At 43.3% G+C, this 13569-nt stretch overlaps 1 protein-coding gene across 2 annotated transcripts in view; it reads left to right on the top strand.

Moving 5' to 3' along the window:
• The window catches only part of scn3b (sodium channel, voltage-gated, type III, beta), a 65334-nt gene that overhangs the window by 45165 nt on the left and 6600 nt on the right, over positions 1–13569 (top strand). For both annotated transcript variants that reach the window (XM_038778823.1, XM_038778824.1), the window contains 2 exons: positions 6654–6879; positions 12395–12533. In XM_038778823.1, coding sequence (XP_038634751.1) covers positions 6654–6879; positions 12395–12533 — 365 coding nt within the window. The remainder of the gene's footprint in view (positions 1–6653; positions 6880–12394; positions 12534–13569) is intronic.

The raw sequence follows: 13569 nt of genomic DNA on the forward strand, positions 1-13569 counted from the left end.
GGGCATTGCCTTGAGCAGGACTACCAGCTACAACCCCAGCGGGAACGGGCAGGTGGAAAGGGAGAACGCGACGGTCTGGAAGACTGTCCTACTGACCCTCCGGTCTAGAAAGCTCCAAGTCTCCCAATGGCAGGAAGTTCTCCCAGACGCGCTCCACGCTATTAGGTCCCTTTTGTGCATGGCGACTAACCAGACCCCTCACGAGAGGCTCTTCATTTTTTCCAGGGGCACTACCAGGGGGTTCTCACTTCTGGCATGGCTGAGGACGCCGGGCCCCATACTGCTGAGGAAACACGTCAGGGTGCACAAAACCGACCCCCTTGTTGAAAAGGTGCGCCTGCTCCACTCCAACCCCCAGTACGCATTCGTCGAGTTCCCTGACGGCCGTCAGGACACGGTATTCCTCCGGGATCTGGCACCCGCCGGATCCAGCGCCCCCTCTACCCCCACAGAAGGGCCTCTCACTCTACACCCCATGCTGCCGCCCCCTTACGCTTCAGAGCCCACAAGCTCGCTCCACCAGTTCCGCGCCCCCGCGCCGGCCAGCCCCCAGCGCCCCCAGTTCCCAGTCGAACCAGGAGAGTATGAAGCTCGGATACAACCCTCCCTGGAGTCCGCCATCGTACCCCAGCACACAACACCCATCCAGCCACCGCAAGAGGCTGCAACCCCGGTGCTCCGCAGATCACAACGGACAATTCGACCACCGGACAGACTGACGTTGTAGGCCACCACCCCCGCCGGACTTGATTTTTTTTGCAGGGGGTGATTGTAATATATATATATATATATAATATATATATGTATGTATGTATATACAATAATTCACACTGTCTTTGTAAGTGCAGTAGCGCTATCCTACCACTTGGGGGAGTAGCTCTGGGAGTACTCAGGAACTTGTACTGGGCTCCACCCTTGCTCCGCCCACGACTCCTCCCCCTAGTGCAGCTGTATAAATACCCTTGTCCAGAGTCAACCTGAGTTCACTAAGAGTTCATCAACGGGTAACAGGCTGGCTCTGAAGTAAGTCGATTAAAGCCTAGATTCATATCGGAAACACATGTCTGGTGAATTGATGGTTCCATCAAGGAATGAGGTCCAAAATCTCAGGATTGACAGCAGATACAATTATGACAAGTACTTAACCTTAAGTTCATTCTCTGCTGCTTATCATTGGTTTTCCTGGAGACAATTGATTGTCACAGGTGTGAATCAAAGTTGCAAGAGGGGGCAAAAGCAGCCAATCCATTTGCTTTGCATAAACTAATGGCCTAACATTTGCTTCTGATATGGGCAAAGGATGACTTTCGATTGGCCTTCACCATAGTGGCGTGTACCGTAATTCTAGAAACAAAACAGCACCCATAGCATTGAAAATCAGGGTAGTAAGGAATCAAATTTCTAGTCCCATGAACTCAACTCTTCTGGCAAGTGAGTAAATGAGAACCTTGGTGGCTCTGAGCTTCACAAATAAGGCAAGTCCCAGCCTTGGGAAAAAATAAGACTAAGAGCAAGTTAAATTATTACATCCCTTTGTCAAATAGTTCACAAAGTCAAAATGAATTAAAACTTTTTGTCTACCAAATGGGAAAAGATCCCATAATCCCTTATAATTATTGAAAATTACAAAAGTCAATTAAAGGACATATCAATTAAAGGAAATATATTGAAGGTAATATATTAAATTTGATGGCCACAAGAGAAGAATTATGGAGGTCATAATTTAATATATTGAAATTTGTGCTCTGACTGTAATGTAAAATAAGGCCTTTCGCAATGAGGCAGAATCCACCGAACACTTCATTTATTCTGAACAAAATTCTTCAAAAAATATCTGAGTACAGTGGCCATTCTGGTCAGCACGGTTCGATTCCCGTACCAGCCTCCCCGGACAAGCGCTGGAATGTGGCGACTAGGGGCTTTTCACAGTAACTTAATTGAAGCCTACTCGTGACAATAAGCGATTTTCATTTCATTTTTACTTTATTGCATTGAATATATTTTTGATAAATATCTAACTTAAATATTTCAGTACCGTCTTCGCTAAGTTAATACAATTTCACTTTATACGAGTGCATATATTAATGGGGGTGTTGGGTTAGTGCTCGTCAAATAGAACAAAGAAACGTACAGCACAGGAACAGGCCCTTTGAACCTCCAAGCCTGCGCCGACCATGCTGCCCGTCTAAACTAAAATCTTCCACACTTCCAGGGTCTGTATCCCTCTATTCCCATCCTATTCATGTATTTGTCAAGATGCCCCTTAAACGACACTATCGTCCCTGCTTCCACCACCTCCTCCGGCAGCGAGTTCCAGGCACCCGCTACCCTCTGTGTAAAAAAACTTGCCTCGTACATCTCCTCTAAACCTTGCCCCTCGCACCTTAAACCTATGCCTCCTCATAATTGACCCCTCTACCCTGGGAAAAAGTCTCTGACTATCCACTCTGTCGATGCCCCTCATACTTTTGTAGGCCTCTATCAGGTCGCCCCCTCAATCTCCTTTGTTCCAGTGAGAACAAACCAAGTTTATTCAACCTCTCCTCATAGCTAATGCCCTCCATACCAGGCATCATGGTAAATCTCTTTTGCACCCTCTCTAAAGCCTCCACATCCTTCTGGTAGCGTGGTGACCAGAATTGAACACTATACTCCAAGTGTGGCCGAACTAAGGTTCTATACAGCTGCAACATGACTTGCCAATTCTTATACTCAATGCCTCGGCCAATGAAGGCAAGCATGCCTTCTTGACTACCTTCTCCACCTGTGTTGCCCCTTTCAGTGACCTGTACACCAAGATCTCACTGACTGTCAATACTTTGAGGGTTCTATGATTCACTGTACATTCCCTACCTGTATTAGACCTTCCAAAATGCATTACCTCACATTTGTCCGGATTAAACTCCATCTGCCATCTCACCGTCCAAGACTCCAAACAATCTAAATCCTGCTGTATTCTCTGACAGTCCTCATCACAATCCGCAATTCCACAACCTTTGTGTCGTCTGCAAACTTACTAATCAGACCAGTTACATTTTCCTCCAAATTATTTATATATATTACGAACAGCAAAGGTCCCAGAACTGATCCCTGCAGAACACCACTAGTTACAGCCCTCCAATCAGAAAAGCACCCTTCCATTGCTACTTTCTGCCTTCTATGACCTAGCCAGTTCTGTATCCATCTTGTCAGCTCACCTCTGATCCCGTGTGACTTCACCTTTTGTGCCAGTCTACCATGAGGGAACTTGTCAAAGGCCTTACTGAAGTCCATATAGACAACATTCACTGCCCTATCAGCATCAATCATCTTTCTGACCTCCTCGAAAAACTCTATCAAGTTAGTGAGACACGACCTCCTCTTCACAAAACTGTACTACCTCTCGCTAATACGACCATTTGCTTCCAAATGGGAGTAGGTCCTGTCTCGAAGAATTCTCTCCAGTAATTTCCCTACCACTGGCGTAAGGCTCATCGGCCTGTTGTTCCCTGGATTATCCTTGCTACCCTTCTTAAACAAAGAAATAACATTGGCTATTCTCCAGTCCTCCGGGACATCACCTGAAGGCAGTGAGGATCCAAAGATTTCTGTCAAGGCCTCAGCAATTTCATCTCTTGCCTCTTCAGTATTCTGGGGTAGATCCCAACAGGCCCTGGGGACCTATCCACCTTAATATTTCTCAAGACTCCCAACACCTCGTCTTTTTGGATCTCAATGTGACCCAGGCTATCTACACATCCTTCACCAGACTCAACATCCACCGATTCCTTCTCTTTGGTGAATACTGATGCAAAGTATTCATTTAGTACCTCACCCATTTCCTCTGGCTCCACACACAGATTCCCTCCCGTCCTTCAGTGGGCCAACCCTTTCCCTGGACACCCTCTTGCTTTTGATGTACATGTAAAAAGCCTTGGGATTTTCCTTAACCCTATTTGCCGATGACTTTACATGACCCCCTTTTAGCACTCCTGACTCCTTGCTTAAGTTACTTCCTACTTTCCTTATATTCCACACAGGCTTCATCTGTTCCCATCCTGTCCTTCCCTCAACCAGGTCTCTGTAATGGCAACAACATCATAGTTCCAAGTACTAATCCAAGCTCTAAATTCATCTGCCTTACGTTATAACAAATGCACTTCAGACTACCAGTCCCACTGTTTTCAGCAACATCTCCCTGTCTGCTCTTCCTCAGCCATAGTGGCCCTATTTCCTAGTTCTCCCTCAATTTTTTCACCTTCTGACCTATTGCTCCGGTACCCACCCCCCGCCATACTAGTTTAAACCCTCCCGTGTGACACTAGCAAACCTCGCGGCCAGGATATTTATGCCTCTCCAGTTTAAATGCAACCCGTCCTTCTTATACAGGTCACACTTGCCCCGGAAAAGCTCCCAGTGGTCCAGATAACTGAAACCCTCCCTCCTACACCAGCTGTTCAGCCACGTGTTTAGCTGTTCTATCTTCCTATTTCTAGCCTCACTGGCACATGGCAGAGGGAGTAATCCCAAGATTACAACCCTTGAGGTCCTGTCTTTTAACTTTCTGCCTAGCTCTCTGAACTCCTGCTGCAGGACCTCAGCCCCCTTCCTGCATATGTCGTTAGTACCAATATGTACCACAACCTCTGCCTGTTTGCCCTCCCCCTTCAGGATGTCTGCTACCTGTTCGGAGACATCCTGGACCCTGGCACCAGGGAGGCAACATACCAACCTGGAGTCTCTTTCACGTGCACAGAAGTGCCTATCCGTGCCCCTGACTACAGAGTCCCCTGTGACTATTGCTCTTCTGCCCTTTGACTCTCCCTACTGAACATCAGAGCCACCCATAGTGCTACTGCTCTGGCTGCTGCTGTTTCCCCGATTGGATACTGTCTAAGGGGTACACCTGTTTGAGAGGGGGACAACCACAGGGGATTCCTGCAGTGACTGCCTGCCCCTTCTGGTGGTCACCCATCTCTCTACTTGCACCTTGGGTGTGCCCACATTTATATAACTGCTATCTATGACGCTTTCCGCCACCTTCATGCTCCTAAGTGCATCAAACTGCTGCTCCACCTGAACCATGCGGTCTGTCAGGAGCCCCAGTTGGGTGTACTTTCTGCAGATTAAGCCATCGGGACGCTGGAAGCCTCCCGGACCTGCCACATCTCACATTCAGAGCACTGCACCCCTCTAATTGACATTGCATTAGTTAATTAGTAAATTAAATTAAAAATTAAATTTTTTTAAAAAGTTACTGTTAACTATATGTTTCGTGGCACTAGATTTGTACTATAAATATAAATGCTAAATACAGTACTCTCCGGTCTCTGGCTTAGATACCCCTCGAAATTATGATTAAGTAATTAATTAATTATGTTTAATTAGTTTAACAATGTTTAATTTTTAAATTTAGTGCAGATTTCCTACCAGCCAATCAGGTCACAGCTTTCCTGTGACGCCACTGCCCCCCCCTGTTGGATCACTCAGAATAGCAGAATGTCAATCACTTACCTGTTCCCAAGCTGCTCCCCGTCAAAGAGGAATACATATTTCTGGCAATATACCAGTAGTGTCGGCATGCAAGACTCCCCAGCTAGTAGCGACACATGTTTAATCTTCATGTCTGCTGGATCAATTTAGAATCACTTGATGCAGCAATAAAGAGAGAAAATTTGTATCCTGCGGTAAGCTTAATATGCAATCAGGTCTTAGATGAAATTACAATCTTCTAACAGATTGCAATATCCAGTCTCTCTTTAATATATTTTGTTACATAACTGAAGATGTGCATTAACAAATCACAGTGGGCATCATTTATAAATATATTGCTGTGTTTACTTCCAGTGGTGTTTCAAACGGCCAATATATTAATTTATGCACATCTTTCAATGTGGATCTTGGTAGTCTGCATTCCTCACTTTTTATCTTCAGGAACTTTTAAGGGCCAGCTCCATTACTTATGGATATTTTATTAGCAAGTCCATACTTATATCATTGCACGAGTTTTCACTCATCGTACATGTCCTTCAGTTAAATGTTACGAGAGCTTCCCATTGGTTCTGCTACTTAGGTGTGGAATTGAGATTGACAACAGGTTTATGGATATTTAACTAATCCCATTGAAGTGATGGTTGAGGTGCCGGAATCCACTTCGAGGGCCCTGGGCTAAGGTGTGAAAATAATGAGGTAGATTTCCCTGGTCCTCATCAGTAAAACTTAGTACTTGGGGAAGGTGTATCGGTTAGTGTGAGAATATTGGGTAGAAATAGGATCCAGCTTGATTATAACCCTGCTCCATGCTCAAACAATCTGCCTATGCTCACCATCTTGGTTTATTTGGGGTTGAGGCAACTACGTCTCAGCAAGAGTTGGGTAAGATAGAGATGTGTTGCGGGGGGGTGGGTAATACTGAAGGAAAGAAGAGTCAAGAATAATAAAAGCAAAATAGTGTAGATACTGGACATTTTGAGTAAAAGCAAAAAGTGCTAGAGAAACTCAGCAAGTCTCGCAGCATCTATGGTGAGAGAAACACAAGAGTTAATGTTTTTGAGTCCGTCTGACTCTTTTTGAGAATGGAATTTCAAAAAGTTCTTTGTTTTTATTTAACTCTGAAGTATAACGTTGGCATTTTAGCAATTCATCGCCTGATGATATCTGTGTCTTTGTGACAGATTTATGAGTACAACGGAGAGCCACGCGAGCGAAAAGGACCTTATCAGGGCAGAATTCTGTGGAATGGAAGTAAAGATCTGCAAGATGTATCCATAACCATAGTGAATGTTTCACTTAACGACAGCGGTCTGTACCGGTGCACGATCAAACGGTATTTTAATTATGAGATGCACAGACCTTCTGTGACAGATGTGAAAGAGGTGCAGCTAACAGTGCATGAAGACGGTGAGGAGATTCATTCTGTCCGCTGAGAATTGCAGAATTTAATTCACAGCACTGATGGTTAATAATGTTTTAACCTTTAAAAGCTACAAGAGGTTTGAGTAATCCATAACGGGGAAAGGCACTGACATGGTACTGCTCTCAGCCATACACACTTAGAGGTCCCAAGTTCATGTCCTGTGTGTGGTGATCTCAGCTTGGGTAGAAATTCGGTGCTACAATTGGGTTCAGTGTCTCTGGGACAAAAATAAACCACAGTGGGTCTTTCTGTTTGCTACCCAGTGACTTCCATTGTGTCCATGGGGGAATAGGCTCCTGACACTCTTAACGATAATTTTAAACTATTTTACCAGCCAAAAGCAGGGCATGGGGAAAGAGATGTCCAGTGAAGCACAAGAACCCCAAAGTTAACTTGACCTAAAGACTGGAGAATGATAGGAGGCTATGGGGAGATCAGAAGACAGGTGGCGGGGGAGGGGGAAACAAATTGGAGGCCTTCAAGGGGAAATGGGAAGGGAATAGGAAGGGTGAAGGTTGAGGTTGCCAGTGGGAAGGGGAGATTGATGGAGGGTTTGCCAGGCAGTTCTGCTGGATCCAGCTGGTAAATGTAAAGACACTTACCTCCTGACCCAGCAGCCCCTCATTTTGGTTCATCCAGGGGGGTTTCCCCCCGAAGTATGGGAACACAGGCAGCCAGGGTTAAATTTGAAATGATGAATAAAAATAAGACCTACAGCTTCATTATAATATTTAATTTGCCAACCCGCCTCCTGGGAGCAGGTAGGCTCTCTTGTCTCCCTACCCTGTTTCTGATAAACCAGAAAATTGGTAGGTATGTGGGTTGGGGGTCAGGATACAGGCATTAAATAATTTAATTCTCTCCCCATCCCAATCCAACTCGCCTGCTTTCTGGGATTAAAATTCACCGGATTATTTAGGCTCACAAAGAGCCACTTTTACTTGAGGCCATAACTAAAAATTTGGGAACTCTATCACAGTTTTGTCAGGTGAGATTAGAAAAGACTATGTGCCACTGATATACTTGCAACAGGAAAAATAGTACATTTGGATATAGCAATGAAATTATTCAATTAATTGGATGATCTATTATTATGAATATTCGTTTAACAGAAAATTTTAATTCTTTGTTCAAATTCTAACACAGAGGATGATTTACTGTTAATTTCTGAATGGTTAAACTGAGCTATTATAATTTATGGTGAATCATTGTTGCCAGATAATCAATGTAACATTTTCTATAACTCTATCAACAAGACCATGTGACTTACACCCAAGAAAACTTTGGAAACAGAGGAAAAATTCTTAAAATTCTTATTTATTTAGAATTCTTTAGAACAGTTGGAAGACAATTGGAATAAGATCGTGTGAAATCTTATGATGGTCAGTAACCCAAGATAATTAAAAGCAAGAAGAAGTTTTAACTAAAACAAAGCGACAGCCAAAGAAGCATTGTGCCAAAAGGAGCATTAATACACCCAAGGAAAGGAACTTATATTAGCCAAGAACTACTTTGATTAATTCACAAAATATCTATTTGTTTGGAGGGTCAAATTCCTTTCTTCACACCAGAAGCAGTTAACTTGAAGGTCATAAATAAACACAGGGGCAAAGTACATCTCTGTGAAACATAACTTGGACAAAAGTGAGAGAAATAGTTAGGAAAAGCCATCTCCAATCGATTTAACAAAAACTAGATTTGCGAGCGTGGCCAGATTCTGCTGTCAAAATATCAGTCAAGCGATTGGCGGCGCCAGTATTTATGCAAAAATGGTGCAGAACCTTCAGGTGAGGAGCATGGTTAACTAAAAATATCCAAAGGTTGCTTTCACGGTTACACCATTTACAGAAGTGGCCATTTTACTGTCCGTCTCACTATTGACATGCATTGAATACTGTAAAGTTGCTGTATTTGCACAGTCGATAAGAACTAAATGTGCTGCAGATATTTAGGGTTAATAATTTCAAGTGTAAACACTTTAAAGCTTTAATGGCTGCCAAATTACCTCTCTGATGCCGAACATTATCTCATGCAAGTGTGGGGTCTCATGCCATCAACTTTTGAATGTTTCCTGGGATGGAGAGCAGCCTCTCCACCCTGTGCCCTGGCGTGGCGGGGGGACCTGTTGGAATACTTGACCCTTGAGAAGGTTAAGTTTGAACTGAGGGGAAGGACAGAGGGGTTCTACAAGTCATGGGCATTATTCATTATGCACTTTCAAGAACTGGATAACATCAAACATTAGTTGGGGGGGGATGGGTGGGAAGGTTGGGGAGGGGTTGTGTATATTAAGGGTGACTATGGTTCGTTCCGGATTCCTTTTTGTCATTTGTTTATGTAAACATGCGGGCTGATGTTTGGGGGTTGGTGGGAGGATGGGATCGTTGTTATTGTTATGGGGATTGACATATTTGTTGCTGATTATTGTTTATTGTTGGTGGGTGTAAATTCGGGAGAAAATGTGAAAAAGGAGAATAAAAATATTTTGAAAAAACTTTTGAATGTTTTGGGAAAGTTTTAAAAATGTACATTTTTAAGTTATATTTTTCTTACCTTTCCTTTCCTGTCTCTTTTTCATAATCTAATATCCACACACCCCTCCCCCCCCCCCCCCCCCCCCCCCCGGCCTTTCTGGACCCGATTTGATATTGCATTCAGTCTCTACCCTTCTTCTCAGTTCTTACACGGTTTATTTCCCAATTGTTAAATCTCATTTTTTAAGGAGATTTCCTTATCCACTCAGGTCCAGGATACCCTGCTGTCCTTGCCCTGCCACTAACACCTTCAATAATTTGTGGGCAAACTATTATTATTGAGATAAAGGGTGGAAAAGCAAGACTAATGAATGGAAGATGCAATTAGATGTAAAACTACAGTATAATGTGGCCCATTATGGGAGAGGTGGTGGCCTGATAGTATTGTTATGGATTTGTAATCCAGAGACCAAGGGTAATGTTCTGGGGACCTGGGTTCAACTCCCACCACGGCAGATGACAGAATTCAAATTCAATAAAAGAAACCTGGAATTAAAAGTCTCATGATAACCATGAAACCATTGTCAATTTTTGTAAAAACCGATCTGGTTCACTAATGTCCTTTCGGGAAGTAAATCTGCCATCTTTATCTGGTCTGGCCTACATGTGATCAAGACCCACAGCAATGTGGTTGACTCTTACATGCCCTCTGAAATGGCCCAGCAAGCCACTCAGTTCAAGGGCAATTGGAGATAGGCAACAAATGTTGTCCTAACCAGCGACACCCACATCCCAGGAAAGAATTACCTTACTTAGCTTACCTTATAGTTATTAGGTAAATTCATAACATGATGAGTCATGGAGACAAGAAAAGTCCCATGTTTGACCTTAGGCCGTTGTTATATTTGATGATTTCAGTTAAGCAATCATTGTGGTGTCCTAGGTCCAACCATCTTCAGCTGCTTCATCAATGACCTTCAGGTCAGTAGTGGGGATGTTCGATGGTGAATGCACAATGTTCAGTACCATTCACGACTTCTCAAATACTGAAGCAGTCCATGTCAAAATGCAAGACGACAATGACAATATCCAGGCTTGGGCGACAAGTGGCAAGTAACATTTGTGCCACAGAAATGCCAGGCAATGACCATCTCCAGCAAGAGAGAATCTAACCATCACCACTTGACATTCAATGGTGTTACCATCACTGAATCCCTCAGTGTCTACATCCTGGGAGCCGAAACTAAACTGAGCTAGCCATATAAATACTGTGGCTACAAAAGCAGATCAGAGACTAGGAATCCTTCACTGAGCAACTCATTTCCTGACTCCCCAAAGCCAATCCACTATCTACAGAGCACAAGTCAGGAATGTGATGGAACACTCTCCCCTTGCCTAGATGAATGCAACTCCAACAACATTCCCATCCAGGACAAAGCAGCCTACTTGGTTGGTCTCCCTTTCATAAACATTCACTCCCTCCACCACTGACGAATGGTGGTCGTAGTGTACCATCTACAAGATACACTGTTGCAACTTACCAAGGCTCCTTAGGTATCACTGCCATCTAGAAAGAAAAGAGCAGCAGACACTTGGGAACACCACCACCTGGAGGTTCCCCTCCAAACAACTGAACATCCTGACTTGAGAAATATATCACAGTTCCTTCACTGTCGTTGGGTCAAAATCCTGGAACTCTCTCCCTAAAACACCATAGGTGTACCTACATCTTGGGGACTGCAATAGTTCAAGAAGGCAGCTTACCAGCACCTTCTCGAGGACAAACAGGGATAGGCAATGAATGCTGGCCTAGCCAGCGACACCTACATCCTGTGAATGAGTAAAACAAGTGCTGTTGCAGCCCTGCAGCCTAGAAGGAGAAAAAAAGAAGGCAGCTACAGACATTTCTCAACATACAGTGATAATGCCCCGATTGGAAAAAGACTTGATGGCCATGGAAGGTGTGTTCATAATGTGGCCCATCAGGTTGATTATCAGCCTGTAAATCCTTCCAATGACAGGGAGTGAGAGTGGAAGAGCTTCCCAGTCAGCCATACTGCAGAAGGCAACGGCAAACCACTGCCGTACTTTGCCAAGCGTAATCACCGGCCAACTTAATGGAAGTCGATGATTGGCAATGCCCCCTTGGGGCATAGTACCTGAAGGGGAAAGAGACGTTGGATGAGAATGGGATTGGGCAGATTAAATGAAAAGTGCTGGGAGTATTTGTGCAACGATGCACTCCCGCACGCATGTGTTGGGATTGAAAATGGGAACAGATTTGAATATGAAGCCATTTCTTTAGCAAATATTAAATTCTGAAGCTGAAAATTTGCAAAATTCCTGAACTGGTGCCCTGCATAATAACTACCATCAAAAATTCATCAAATTAAAATCCCTCTCAACTGAAGCACCTCAAGTCAATCAGAGGCGCTGTGTCAAATAATGTGCCAGATGGCCAGTGAGTTATAGATATCAAGTTCCAATCTGATAACTCCAGTAATGGACACATCTCAGATTTATTTTGGGGGGAGGGGGGGCATTGAGACACAGTGGTTAGCACTGTTGCTTCACAGCGCCAGGGGCCCGAGTTTGATTACCGATTTGGGTCACTGTCTGCACATCTCCCCACAAAATCGTGGATTTCCTGCGGGTGCTCCGGTTTCCGCCCACAAGTCCAGAAAGACATTCTTGATAGGTGAATTGGATGTTCTGAATTCTCCCTCAGTACCCAAACAGGTGGTTAGGTGATTTTCATAGTAACTTCATTGTAGTGTTAATGTAAGCCTATTTGTGACACTAACAAAGATTATTATTAATTTAGTCTGCAGAATTCATTTAGGATTTGATTACATTTCATGTTTTCAACTTGAACACGATCTGTTCCCACAGTGGGGAAACAGACTTTGCAGAAAGTGGGGATACAGAATTTTGGTTTTGAGGAATGTCTAGCCTAATAAAGGAGATGGAATTTCAAACAGAATAAGCTTTAAAGCTAACTTGCTTTGCTTCCATTTCTTTCTAGCCCTTGAAGATTTTACTTCATACATTTCAGAAATCATGATGTATCTTCTCCTTGTTTTCCTCACTTTGTGGCTTGTTGTAGAAATGATATATTGCTATAGGAAGATACTGAAATCAGAAGAAGCTGTACAAGAAAATTCGTAAGTTACCTCAGGACACTTGCACATATGTTATTTGCGTACATATTTCAGGTATGAGTTTATTGAGACACAGCTAAGAAAACTTAATGTTTTTTTTATGTTACAACTAACATACAATAATTACAGATGGGAAGCTTAGGAGTGATTAACTTGTACCATAATTCCCTTCAGTACACTCCTATATGGACCACGCTTCTGTAAATAGAGTAGAGTTAATCTATATTTGTTCATTGTCATTCAATGGCAGCACACTGACGCAATGAGCATGACTGAAATTCAGATATTTCAGAACCAGCCAAATCAAGCCTCTCTTTTTTGAATCTTACGGTTTTGGGACTGTATTCACCATCTCACAATGAGTGAACAGTTACAGTTTTCTTGTGCCATACGTTAGTCATTGGTTACATTTGTGCTAAAATTCCCGTGCAGTGTACAATTTGACAATCATTTAGTCTCATTGAAGAAATAATGTCTTTCATAGCCAATGTTTTAACTGGTGCTGTCTGTGAGGAGCTCATTAGGGAAGGAGAATGGGAACTAACATTTGGTCTACTTCTATTGAATCTGTTTTTGTGAAGGGCCCGTCAGCAGCAGGGGCCTCACAATCAATGGGGTGAAACAACCTCCATTCAAAATAATCAAGTTCAAACAATTTAAGTGAGGCTGCTCTATTGACTTTCAAAATTGGATTTTTTAATATCAAAATATACATGAAACGAAATGGATCCCAGAGCAAATCTCATGATTGTGGGTGAACATTCTGCATAAAAACCTGCAGCCCAAGACAGAGGCTTAGCATTTTGACCCCTTTTCTACAAGAGACCAATTGGCTTCCTATGCCTCCAATATAGTGACCAGGAAAAACATATTCATATCGTGCCAGAGATGCTCCAGCTGCCATATTGGTGCAGGTCAACCTGAAAACAAATTAACATTTGGGAAGCATGGCTTTTTATACTTGTATTCAAATAAGTAGCCCCATCTCTTTTTAAGCCCCTCCTCTGTAATACTAGTTTCCCAGTTGCTCTTCTTCCTG

This window comes from Scyliorhinus canicula, chromosome 19 (genome assembly GCF_902713615.1).
Source record: "Scyliorhinus canicula chromosome 19, sScyCan1.1, whole genome shotgun sequence".
Lineage (NCBI taxonomy): Eukaryota > Metazoa > Chordata > Chondrichthyes > Carcharhiniformes > Scyliorhinidae > Scyliorhinus > Scyliorhinus canicula.